This window comes from Natator depressus, chromosome 1 (assembly GCF_965152275.1).
Source record: "Natator depressus isolate rNatDep1 chromosome 1, rNatDep2.hap1, whole genome shotgun sequence".
NCBI lineage: Eukaryota > Metazoa > Chordata > Testudines > Cheloniidae > Natator > Natator depressus.
In genome coordinates, this window is record NC_134234.1 from 164,558,853 (window position 1) to 164,572,903 (window position 14,051).

At 39.5% G+C, this 14,051-nt stretch overlaps 1 protein-coding gene across 3 annotated transcripts in view; it reads left to right on the forward strand.

Moving 5' to 3' along the window:
* GRIK1 (glutamate ionotropic receptor kainate type subunit 1) overlaps positions 1-14,051 on the forward strand; it is a 236,900-nt gene that overhangs the window by 110,409 nt on the left and 112,440 nt on the right. For all 3 annotated transcript variants that reach the window (XM_074970925.1, XM_074970916.1, XM_074970909.1), the window contains exons 2-3: positions 780-947; positions 4,267-4,524. In XM_074970925.1, the coding sequence (XP_074827026.1) occupies positions 780-947; positions 4,267-4,524 (426 nt within the window). The remainder of the gene's footprint in view (positions 1-779; positions 948-4,266; positions 4,525-14,051) is intronic.

Below are 14,051 nucleotides of genomic sequence, written 5' to 3' on the forward strand. Positions count from 1 at the left end.
TCAAAGTACTTAAAATCACTTTTGAAAATTGGACATAAGAGCTGCCACACTTAGTCACACCATGATCCACCTTGCCCAGTATCCTGGTTCTGACAGTGGCCCATAAAATTTCTGGGGGAGCATACAGAACAGAGCAATTATGAAGTGATCTGCCCGCCTTCCACTCCAGCTTCTGGCAGTCAGAGGTTTAGGGTCACCCCAAGTATGCGACTGTCCTTGATCATCTTGGCTAATAGCCATGATGGACCTATCCTCCATGAACTTATCCAGTTCTTTTTGGAAACCACTTATACTTTTGGACATCACCACATCCCGAGCATTGAGTTCCAGAGGTTAGTTGTGCACTGTGTGAAAAAGTACTGCCTCTTGTTTACATTAGAACTGCTGCCTATTAATTTCATTGAGTAACCCCTGTGTTTTGTATTGTGCGAAAGGGCAAATAACACTTCTCTATTTCCACACTATTCATGATTTAGGCTCTAAGTCACTTACATGCTTTTGAAATTTTTATCCGAAAGTATGTTACTTTAAAAATATTTACCTAGAACATGTGCAGCATCTTTCACAGATGTCTCTACAGGTAGTGTGTAGAATATGGATTTATTCTACAGTAATATCATGGATAAAATGAATGACCCCACATCCATTAGTCTTAAAATCCTAGTTTAACAATACTGAATACTCAGGCTATTATTGCTCATAATGTGCTTTTATCTTCCATGTATAGTGATGAATGAAGAAGTGAATAATGCTTCTCCTTTATCTCCTTGCTTCTACAGGAGGAATATTTGAAACTGTGGAAAATGAACCTGTTAACGTTGAAGAATTAGCTTTCAAGTTTGCAGTCACCAACATTAACAGAAACAGAACACTGATGCCTAATACCACATTAACCTACGACATCCAGAGAATTAACCTCTTTGATAGTTTCGAAGCTTCAAGACGAGGTAATTATCTTAATATTTTAATCTTCTGTAATTTGTATGTTCTGTACAATATTATGCTTTTGCGGTAGCTCAGATATTTAGAGAGAGTATAGCAGGAAAATTCAGTCTACAGCATTATTGGGAGGTAAGAGCTAAAGCTGGAAGACACTTATAACTCTTATCTAGTCTTTGATAAGCTACCTACATTCTAGCTAACACCACCAAATGGAAGATGGCAGGGCCAACCCAATTCTTTAAAAAAAATGGATTTACCATAGAATTCTGAAGAAAATGAAAGTAGGTTAGAAGAGAACAGTGAGATGTCATGTCTCATAATTAAGATACATTGATATACAGAATTCCCACCAAACTAATTCCAAGGTACTAAGAACAGGGTGAATGAAGAGGTTATCCTGAAATGTTAACACTTTGCGAAACAGCAGATGGGTTGCTCTATTCTAACCATTTATAAAAATTGGGCTTGAAAAAGTAAGAAATATATATTCTCATCCATTTATTTTCCCTGAATGGAAGACAAGTGTCTGACACCTCATCTAACATGCAGACTAAAAGTCAAAATCTCATTTGGGACTGTTACTTGTTTCCTTGGACTCAGCCTAATCATTCATTTCTAAAAAGACATCCTTAAAGTATGCTAAGAGTTCATAGACAGTAGTTGAGTTCCCTGAATTCAAACACTGTCACAAAATTTGATGGAAACAAGACTAGAAAAGAGCCATAAATCACCAAGGCTTGAGGATGTGCTTTACAGTTCATTCATTAAAATTATGTGGGTTACAGTAAAAGCAAATGCATAAAATAAGTTTGCTAGAAGGCAAGTTCAGGATTACTGAACTAGATATGCAGACCCACATCATGAGGCTTGTTAGGAACAATGACTTGCTCCTTGTTATTTATATATTTGCCTCATAGCACTCAATGTAATTTATTACTCAACTTAAAAACAAAACAAAACAAAACCAGGGAGCTGCTTCAGACAAAATATAAAATTCCCTTATAAGACAGTTCTTTGTAGTTTTTGTTGTTAATTTGCCTTTCAAATATCATTTCTGGACTCATGCATACTACATAGGTCGTGGCAGGTTTCGACAGACAGAATTTCAGATTCCATAAAAAAAGATCCTACCTTGTGGCTACTGAGAACTACTATTAAACTCATATTCCAAACCACATCAAATAAAAATGTTAACTTTGTCCTCATAAAACATTGACAGCATCTTTATGATTTGGACATTGTTAGGATATAGATATTCAGGTCTGCCTGTAAAGGCCTATACTTTAAGAATGTAGGTATATGTTTATCATTTAGCTAGTAATAGGAGGTATACAAGAAAGAATCTGTGTAAGGGCCTTCTCTCACTGTGACAGTCTGAGGCCCTGTTCTTAGGCTAATGCCTTTGGCTAAGCAGCAGAGGCAGTCATATGCTGGGAAGCGCATGGTCACATCCTCACATTCCAAACTAGTCAATATGGGGCTGTTCGGAACGTGATCAGATATATCACCTCCAGAGAAAGGAAAGAGCCTAGAAGATATAAAAGGAAATTTAGGTTGATAGTTTTCTGTCTAGTAAGAACTCACTTATCAATAGACACAGCTGGGAAACCCTTATGTCTTTATAGATGCAGTTGTGAAATCCTCACTTCTGTATTGTTTTGTCATTACAGTTCCCACTTTGCATTGTTTACTGGCATGGTCCCTGTCTGGTTCTGTGATTCTTTGTCTGCTGTATAATTAATTTTGCTGGGTGTAAACTAATTAAGGTGATGGGATATAATTGGTTAGCTAATCATGTTACAGTATGTTAGGATTGGTTAGGTAAATTTAAGTAGAATGATTGGTTAAGGTATGCCTAAGAATATTACTATATAAATTATGGACAAACAGGAAGTAAGTTGGAAATACTTATATATTATAATAAATAAAAAAATAAGGAAAAAGGAACTTGGATTTAAGCTTGCTGGAAGGTCACCCCAATAAACATCAAATTGTTTGCACCTTTGGACTTTGGGTATTGTTGCTCTCTGTTCATGCGAGAAGGACCAGGGAAGTGGGAGAGTGAAGGAATAAGCTTTAACAGACATCAGTTCCCACAATCCTTTAAGAAGGCTTGCAAATTAAACCTCGGAAAGCCATGTTTCATGCGGTGTGCGTACACAGTGCTCATTTGTAAGCTGAGAAAATAAAAAGTGCTTGATTTTCTGTCACATTGGACTAGTATCATAGAGCTAAATATTAGTAGAGAAGAGCTCAAGCTCATTGTCTGTGTTTGGATAATTTTAAGCATTTCAAGTAATTGCAGTTTATTTTATGTTTATTCAACATTTCCAACAAAAAAGAATCAGATCACTGCAGGCTACATGGAATGGTTTCACCCCAACCCATAAAGATTAGAAATATTTGCAGCTAGATTTCTATCACATACACAAGAGCTGTGAATTTTGTTGCATTTTAGAATGATTAGCCTGAGGAAAAGAGGAGAGGAACAGAGGTGTAGAGCAACATGGGTGTGGGGTTTTTTAGTTTATCTCTAGAAATAGTATACATTATGGTGATTGGAGTAAAGGTATCCTCCTTTGATATGATTTCCAGAACAATCTTATTTTTTTTCTTATGATATCACTGGCCTGGGCCTGCTCTTATTAATTGCAATGGGAATTTTGCTATTGACCCCAGTGGGAGCAAGACTGGATCAAATGTGCATTATATCATTTTGCACTTAAATTACTTAATCGCTAGAAGACATTTGCTTGACATTTTAAAAATGAATATACCAATGTGCAGCGAATCTCCATTTCTCTTTTTATTGGTAGTAACGTCCCTGACCCTTAATAGTAAAGAGCAAGAAATATACACCACGAATCACAATGCCCTTGCCTCTTTATAACTCTTTGGCTTGAAATTAACAAACTCACTCATTTTGATAGCAGTTTGCCAACCTCTCCATTGTCACTCTGCCATGAAACTTAATTCATATGACATTCATTTGACATATAGGTTGTCAGCATAGCTCTAGGTTTCTCCAGGATAACACCACATTGAGGCATTTCAGCTCAGTCTGATGAAAGGTAATGAAGTGAACAGTCATTTTATTTTTTATTTTCAGCGAGTTGATTCTGTGATATACTGCTCATCAGTTGTGCAATGTAAAGTATCTCTAATGCAGGTGCCTTGGGGGACTGGAGAGCAGCACGGTCACCCATTCTCAAAAGCATGCCTTTCAATACATGAATGTACCACAAAACCAAACTAAAAATGCAGCACGTTACCTGACTTTGCAGATCATTTACAGCTCTTTTCTCCCCTTCCTCTCTTTCACAGCATGTGACCAGCTTGCGCTTGGTGTAGCTGCACTGTTTGGTCCCTCCCACAGTTCCTCGGTCAGTGCAGTGCAGTCTATTTGCAATGCTCTTGAAGTTCCACATATACAGACCCGATGGAAGCACCCTACAGTGGATAACAAAGATACATTTTATATCAACCTCTACCCAGACTATGCAGCCATCAGTAGGGCAATTTTGGATTTGGTACTATATTACAACTGGAAAATAGTGACAGTAGTATATGAAGACAGTACAGGTATGTAACCGTTGGGGCATGATTATATATAAGATATTTTGTTTCATAACAACTGAAGGTAGTAGGATGTAGCACATACGGGAGAATTTTCCTAGGATGTAGTGTAGAAACTGATCACTTGACACTTTTACAGGTTTTCACTTTATCAGAATTCAGAGCTGCCCATTCAAGTGCTACCACCCTCACAGTACCAGCCGGTGCTTTGCATACAGAAAGAATATGGTTTGACCATTGCTATAAAATGACGTTGTGCTTTTCATCACTGAGAACAATAATACAAAAATCAAATAGCTAATCTCCACAGGCTGTGCTGAGTAATAGTTTGTCTGAATATGCTCTAGGAATTATTTTGGGGAAGTTCTGTGGCCTGCGTTACACAGGAGGCCAGACTAGACGAACACAGTGATCCCTTCTGGCCTTGGAATCTATGAATGACAGGTTGAGAATCGCACTGATGCCTAGCTGACCTGGAAGTAATTGTATGTAGAAAATTACTGTTGAGTAACTCAAATTGAAGCCATTTTAACATGGATGATATCTGTGTCCCCTGAAATCACCAGCCTGGTTAACGAGTGAGTGAGTGAGTGAGTGAGTGAGTGAGTGAGTGAGTGAGTATCTGAAAGCCAGGCTGTGCGTTCTCCAGTTGCTGCTGACGCTGCTCCCCTGGGAATGAAATGCAGAAGAATGTATTCCTCTTGTGGTGAAGATCCCTTCCCCATGTGCATAATGTGGTATGTGGATGACACTTTCATTGCTGTACACTGGGATACCACAGAAGATCAGTACCACTAGCATATATCCTTTTGTTCAGTGAAGCAAGAGATTTGCGGAAACTTTTGCCTTCCTGGGAACATGGTGAAGTGTTTCCAAAGGTGGCGGAAGACTAGGAATTTGCCCTGAATGCTCCTTAAGAATTTTTGAATATTTGAAAGAGACTGAATGAGTTGATAATCCATGTCCATTGCAAATCCAGACTATGGTAGCAGATGTTAGTGCCCAGGTTGGCAAAGTCTAAAACCATGCTGATATAGCAACAACCATATTTCAACCAGTGCCATTCCCCTCATTAATGTGGAAAAAGATTCAGTTACTGAGAATCGTGTTAACCAAACTGCATCTCCTCAGGTAGCCTACAGAACCATTCTAAACCATGTTTCTCAGAAAAGGTCCTGTTAGCACATCAGCCAGTGAAATGATGCCACAATCATCTTTACAAGAAATGTTTGAATATCATTGTCAGCAGTGGCAGATTAGCCACTGGGCCAACAGGGCCAATTGGGAGGCCCCTGGAAAAATGGGCACGCCTGTGCACCCACGCACTCTGCCCCGACCCCACTTCTGCAGCAGGCACGCCAGGGGTGGGGGCAGAGGGGACTGCAAGCAGAAGGGGTAGGGAGGGGCCCCAACTTGCACTGGCCCAGAGCCCCACAAACTCCTAATCTGCCTCTGACCAGGCATAGTCTAAACCAGTGTAGACAGACTTAAATTCTGCACCTGTTGCAGGAAAAGTTTATATGCAACATTCCATTTACAGCTTATAGAAATTTTCAAACTGTCAGATCTCAAAACATAGGAACTCCAAGCAAAAAGGGATACAGCCACATTTTTCATAGGGCACCCCAGAGACTCAGATGAAATTACATTTCAGGGCAACACCTTTAAATCACAAAGGCGATTCTTTAACATGCTTCCAAAAACAATGCAGAGGCCAATGGAACTGACCTAACTAAACCACACTTGTATTTTAGACAATTGCAGCACACACTCATATACATGCTCTTCTCAATGTAAGCAAAAATAAAATAAATAAATAAAAATCAAGGCTGAAGTTGCATAGTCTCAGCTTCCAACAGCCAGTTGAAAGTAATGCCATTTTAAAGTCTTTATTCAGTCAAAAACCTCTCAGTTACATTAGTTAAGAGCTTTGGCTAAGAAAATGCTTCAGGGCTGAGTCCACTACCAAGGGACACTGGATACATCTGTATCTCTCTGGAATTCATGTGAGCTGCTTCTTATAACACAGCTAGAGGAGGGTAGAGTCTTTAGCAACACAGTCCCTGCTACCCCAGGGGTCAAGGTATTAAGCTTACAACTTTACGGTGGGATTTAAAAAAAAAAAAAAAAAAAAAAAAAGTGCTCTGTGTTAGCCTAACTCCAACATCAATGGCAGAGTTATGCTAAGGTTTCGTCTTCACGGTCAGAAATGATTGCTTTTATAGCAGGATAGCTAACCTGCATTGGCTATCACTGTAAAATCCTAGTGGGAGTTGGAGGGAGAAAGAGCACTGTATTTTTATTGTGAGGTAAACTAGGTGAGATCAGCCATAGGTTGGTGTATAGTATTGACTTCACCTCTATAGTTTACCTCTCAGTAAAACCACACTGCTTTGTTTCCGCTAGGATTGTTACAGTGGGATAGTTAGTTAATGTACATTTAGTTATCCCACAGTTTTAAAAAAAAAAAAATCCCATCTTTTTTGCAGTGAAGACATAGCCTACACTAAGCACTTTTGAAACTCCTATCATTCATCTGCCACAACTCTCCCCTCCCAAATGTGGTATTGCACTGCTGACCATATATGACTTAATTTTCTTCTTTTCCTATTGTCTATTGAGTTCCCATAGAAAGATAGTGGGGCTTTCACACCCCTATACAGGAATTCAAATGGTGTCTAAATAGATCCTTTGATACTTGTTTATCCACCCCCATTCTGTACAATCCAAGTATCTTACTATTGACCACAAAGCCCTTAAATGGGATGCTCAAAACTGATAACATTTTTTGACATCTATTTTATGATAGAAATTATGAACACAGAATCCTTGCTAGCCACATCTGGAGTTTTAAGGTTAGGTTAGTCTAAGGTGCCACTAGTACTCCTTTTCTTTCAGTAAGGTTATTGTAGCTCAGCAGCGTTTTGTTGGATTCACAAGACAAGATGTCAAAATATATTTATGGATATATAAATGTAAATTTATGTTTCAATCTAGCAATATATTACCCAATTAGCATTAAAAACATGAAGTGTTGCTTACTTACATTCCAGAGATGATTAATATTAAAGAGATTTGATCTGCAGAGATATTTACAATGTAAATGAATAATCAATCATGACATTAAATGGGAGTCGGCAGAGCAAACAAGTCAAGTATGATCAATAAAAGACGCCACCTTTGGATTCTGAGCAGGAACTGCTTGGCTCGGGTTTTTTTTTTGTTTGTTTTTTTTTTTAAAGTTACCACACTATAAAAAGGAAAAAACTTACTAAAGCTGTAGGAAAACAGCAAACCTCATTTTTTCTTAGAAATTAAGTGAAAATTACCAGCACTTTTAGTCTTACTTATATTACAGTTGCACCTAGTATTGGTGCTAGATACTGTACAAACACATAAAGTCCCTGCTTTGAAGAGCTTATATTCTTTCAAATGGACAAGACAGCCAAAGGGTTGGAAGGGGAACAGAGGCATAGCGATTAAGTAATTCACCCAGCAACACAATGCGACTTAATGGCTGACCTAGAAATAGAACCCAGGTCTCCTGACTCCAAATCCATTGCCCTACTACACTGTCACTCCAATTATCTCTTTGTCAGAACTCTTCAAATATTCTTCCATGGAGCTATGCTATTTTACACTAGCTGAGGAACTGGCTCCTAGTCTGAAGCACCAATCATGACGTGTTTTAGATAAAACTGGACCTTAAAGATATATTAGTTCAGTAAGTAGATCAGAGTACATAATTTGTGTTTGCATTTGTTTGCGTAGGCCCAGGTAACCAAGTAATCCAGATTGAGCTATGATTCCCCCACTCTTATCATCATTCACAAATTACATTAGCAGCGATTTTATATTTACTTCCGGATTGGGCCTAGTACCGATCCCTGAAGAATCCCACTAGAAACACCACCATTTGTTGATGATTCCTCAACCACAACTACTTTTTGAAATGTCAGGTAGCCAGTTCTTTATCCATTCAGCAAATGCTTTATTCATATTGTACAGTACTAATTTCTTAATCAGTCATGCGATACTAAGTCAAACACTTCACAAAAGTCTAAGTATATTATATCTACACAGTAATCTTTATCAACCAATCTTGTAATTGCCTCAAAGAAAGAAATATGGTTTGTTTGACAAGACCGATTCTCCATAAAACCAAGTTTACTGGCTTTATTTATCAATTGAATCCCGTATCAGCCTTTTCATTATTTTGCCTGGAACTGATGCCAGGCTAACCAGACTATTGTTACCTGGGTCATCCCGCTTGCCTTATTGGAATACATGCACAACATTAGGGCTGCTCTGGAATTCTCACTTTCCCAAGATTTATTAAAAATTAACACTAGAAAGCCTCAGCCAACTCTTTTAGAGCTCTTGGATGCAAGTTATCTGGGCCTACTGATTTAAAAATGGTGATCACTAGTAGATGTTGTCTATCAACCTCAATTCCTAATAGATTGGAAAGTACTTCATCTCCATAACATGAGATAAGCAGACCATTCTGCTTCTTTCCAAATACAGAAAAAAAATTGAAAATTTTGCTTCTTTTACATCAATTTTACCATCTCCATCTAATGAGCCTATAAATTTATAGGTTCTTTTTTCCTAATATAAATTGGGAAACTTCTTATTGTCCTTAATTCTGCCAGTCACAGACTTTCCCCTGACATCCATAGCTTTCCTTATCAACTTTCTCCATGTCATAACTCCTAATTTAGTGATTGTCATCTATTTTCTCATTTTCCATTTGTTATATATTGCTTTTTTATTTCTAATTTCTGGCTTCACTTTGCCACTGAAACACAGTGGGCTTTTAGCCAAAGTTGTCCTCTTTCTTGATTGATTTCAGAGTAGAAGCTGTGTTAGTCTGTATTCGCAAAAAGAACAGGAGTACTTGTGGCACCTTAGAGACTCACAAATTTATTAGAGCATAAGCTTTTGTGGGCTACAGCCCAATTCATCGGATGCGTAGAATGGAACATGTAGTATACACACACACACGTTGGAAGTTACCATACAAACTGAGAGGCTAATTAGTTAAGAGGAGCTATGCATGCTGAGAGATTGTGCCACACACACTCAAAGAAACTGCGAAACCACCTGATCAACATCCTATACAGCAAACAGGGAAAGATTAAGAATGAGTTCTCAAAACTGGATACTCTCAAAAAACCAACCTTCCACACAAACTTCCTCATGGATAGATTTTACAAAAACTAGACAAGCCATTTACAACACAAACTTGGCTTCTCTACAAAAGGAAAAAGGACACTAAACTACTACATGCCACAAGGAGCCACAACAGTGGTTCCCTTAACCCACCCAACAATATTGTTAATCTTTCCAGCTATACTCTTAGCCTGGCAGAAGAGTCTGTTCTATCTCCGGGCCTCTCCTTTTGTCCCTCCAGGCCCATGAACATGATACTGTTCTGTGGTGACCTAGAATCCTACTTTTGACATCTCCGACTCAAAGAATATTTCCAACACATCTCTGAACATACTAGCCCACAGAATCCTTCCTACCAACACTACAAAAAGAAGGATTCTGCGTGGACTCCTCCTGAAGGTCGAAACAGACTGGACTTCTACATAGATTGCTTCTGTCAATGTGCACGGGCTGAAATTGTGGAAAAGCAGCCCCATAACCTCAGCTGTGCAGAACACAATGCCATCCACAGCCTCAGGAACAACTCTGACATAATCAAAAAGGCTGACAAAGGAGGAGCTGTCGTCATCATGAATAAGTTGGAAAATGAACAAGAGACTGCCAGGCAGCTCTCTAACTCCACATTCTACAGGCCATTACCCTCTGATCCCACTGAGGATTACGAAAAGAAACTACACCATCTGCTCAAGAAACTCCCTGAAAAAGCACAAGAACAGATATGTGCAGACACATGCCTAGAATACCCCTGGTTGGGGTTCTATCTGCTTACCCAAGATCCATAAACCTGGGATGCTGCATCATCTCAGGCATTGACACACTGACAGCAGGATTGTCTGGATATGTGGACTCTCTCCTCAGGCCCTACACTACCAGCACTCCCAGCTATCTTCGAGACACCACTGACTTCCTGAGGAAACTACAATCCATCAGTGATCTTCCTGATAACACCATCCTGGCCACTATGGATGTAGAAGCCCTCTACACCAACATTCCACACAAAGATGGACTACAAGTCGTCAGGAACAGTATCCCTGATAATCTCATGGCAAACCTGGTGGCTGACCTTTGTGACTTTGTCCTCATCCACAGCTATTTCACATTTGGGGACAATATATACCTTCAAGTCAGTGGCACTGCTATGGGTACCCGCATGGCCCCACAGTATGCCAGCATTTTTATGGCTGACTTAGAACAACACTTCCTCAGCTCTCATCCCCTAATGCCCCTACTCTACTTGAGCTACATTGATGACATCTTCATCGTCTGGACCCATGGAAAAGAAGCCCTTGAGGAATTCCACCATGATTTCAACAATTTCCATCCCACCGTCAACCTCAGCCTAGACCAATCCACACAAGCGGTCCACTTCCTGGATACTACTGTGCTAATAAGCGATGGTCACATAAACACCACCCTATACCGGAAACCTACTGACCGCTATTCCTACCTACATGCCTCCAGCTTCCATCCAGGACACACCAAACAATCCATTGTCTACAGCCAAGCTCTAAGATTAAACACATTTGCTCCAATCCCTCAGATAGAGACAAACACCTACAAGATCTCTATCAAGCATTCTTAAAACTACAATACCCACCTGCTGAAGTGACAAAACAGATTGACAGAGCCAGAAGAGTACCTAGAAGTCACCTACTACAGGACAGGCCCAACAAAGAAAACAGAACACCACTAGCTGTCACCTTCAGCCCCCAACTAAAACCTCTCCAACGCACCAAAGATTTACAATCTATCCTGAAAAAATGATCCCTCACTCACAGATCTTGTGAGACAGACCACTCCTTGAATTAATATGCAAACTAGATACCATTAACTTGGGTTTGAATAGAGACTGGGAGTGGCTGGGTCGTTACACATATTGAATCTATTTCCCTAAGTTAAGTACCCTCACACCTTCTTGTCAACTGTCCAAATGGGCCATCTTGATCACTACAAAAGTTTTCTCCTGCTGATAATAGCTCATCTTAACTAATTACTCTCTCACAGTTTGTATGGTAACTTCCAACTTACCTGTATATAAGTTACTATATGTTCCATTCTATGCATCCAGTGAAGTGGGCTGTAGCCCACAAAAGCTCATGCTCTAATAAATTTTAGTCTAAGGTGCCACAAGTACTCCTGTTCTTTTTTCTTGATTGAGAAACTGAGCTCTTTGGTCATGTAAAACCTTCTTAAAGGGTTCCCAACATTCACTCACATTTTTCTGTCTAAATTTATCCTCCCAAATCAATTGTGTAATTTTCCTTCTCTTTGGGAAATTAGCCCTTTTGAAGCATATATAAGTGGTTGAGACTGTCCTTTGTTCACCCTTATTGAATGTAATCAGGCCACAAGGCAACCATCAACTTCCAGTCTAGTGATGAATTCATCTTTATCTGTCATAAGGTCCAAAACAGAATTACCTCCTGTTGGGTATAATACCTATTAAAAATCTCCAATGATGGAATTCCGCAACCTCCTTGGAAGCCTAGTCCAGGGTTTAATTATCCTTAAGTCTCCCTTGCTGCAGATTAGGCCCATTACTCCTTGGTCTACCTTCAGTAGACATGGAAAACAACCAATCAGTCCTCTTTAGAGCAGCCCTTAACGTATCTAAAAAGACTGTTATGAGGTGTCTCAGCCTTCTTTCCCTCAAAAGTAAAGATGTCCAGTTTTTTTAACCTTTCCTCACAGGTCAGGTTTTCTAAACTTATGTTTTTTGTCATTGTCCTATGGACTCTTCAATTTGTCCATCTCATTCTTAAATTGTGGCACCCAGAACTAGCCTTTTTAGCAACTGCATCATATTGTTGTCTCATATTTGTGATCCATTGTAAACCCTAGATCCTTCTCTGAAATATGACTGCCTAGCCAGTTTTTATTGAATTTCATCTTATTGAATTCACACCAGTTCTCTAATTTCTCAAGGTCATTTTGAATTCTAATCTGGTCCTCGAAAGCACTAGTAATCCCTCTGAGTTTGGTGTCATCTGCAAATTTTATAGTCATACTCTCCACTCCATTTTCTGAGTTATTAATGAAAATATTTACTAGTACTGGACCTAGGACAGACCTCTCTGGGAGCCCACTAGATATGCCCTCCCAGTTTGACAGCAAACCATTGATAACTACTTTGAGTATGGTCTTTCGACCAGCTATGTATCTACCTCATAGTCATTTCATCTCAACTTGCATTTCCTTAGTTTGCTTATGAGATTACCATGTAGGATTGTGTTGTCAAGGTTCCTTCCCCACTCTGAACTCTAGGGTACAGATGTGGGGACCTGCATGAAAGACCCCCTAAGCTTATTCTTACCAGCTTTGGTTAAAAACTTCCGAGGTACAAACTTTGCCTTGTCCTTGAGCCCTATGCTGCCACCACCAAGCGTGTTAAACAAAGAACAGGGAAACAGCCCACTTGGAGACGTCTTCCTCACCAAATATTCCCCCCCCACACAAGGCCTACACCCCCTTTCCTGGGGAAGGCTTGATAAAAATCCTCACCAATTTGCATAGGTGAACACAGACTCAAACCCTTGGATCTTAAGAACAATGAAAAAGCAATCAGGTTCTTAAAAGAAAAAAGTAGAAGAATCACCTCTGTAAAATCAGGATGGTAAATACCTTACAGGGTAATCAGATTCAAAACAGAGAATCCCTCTAGGCTAAACCTTAAGGTACATGACGACACAAAAACAGGAATATACATTCCATTCAACACAGCTATTTTACCAGCCATTTAAACAAAAGGAAATCTAACGCATTTCTAGCTAACTAACAAGTTCTAATACTCCATTCCTGTTCTGTTCCTGGCAAAAGCATCACACAGACAGACAGACCCTTTATTCCCCCCTTCCCCTCCCCCCAGCTTTGAAAGTATCTTGTCTCCTCATTGGGCATTTTGGTCAGGTGCCAGCGAGGTTATCTTAGCTTCTTAACCCTTTACAGGTGAAAGGGTTTTGCCTCTGGCCAGGAGCGATTTTATAGTTCTGTGTACAGAGAGGTGGTTACCCTTCCCTTTATATTTATGACGTGTCAAAAGCCTTTCTAAAAATCAAGATATATCTACAGCTTCCCCCCCATCCAGTAGGCCAGTCACCCTGAGGAAATTAGATAAGTCTGGAATGATTTGTTCCTGAGAAATCCATGTTGACTATTCCTTATAACCCTATTATCCTCCAGATTCTTACAAAGCGATTGTTTAACAATATTGTTTCCAGTATCTTTCCAGGTATTGAAGTTAGATCAGTCAGCCTATAATTCCCCGGGTCTTCTTTTTTCAAGAAAGTTTCTATGTTTGCCCTTCGCCTGTCCTCTGGGACCTCATCTATCCTTTAGGAGTTCCCCAAAGATAATAGTTC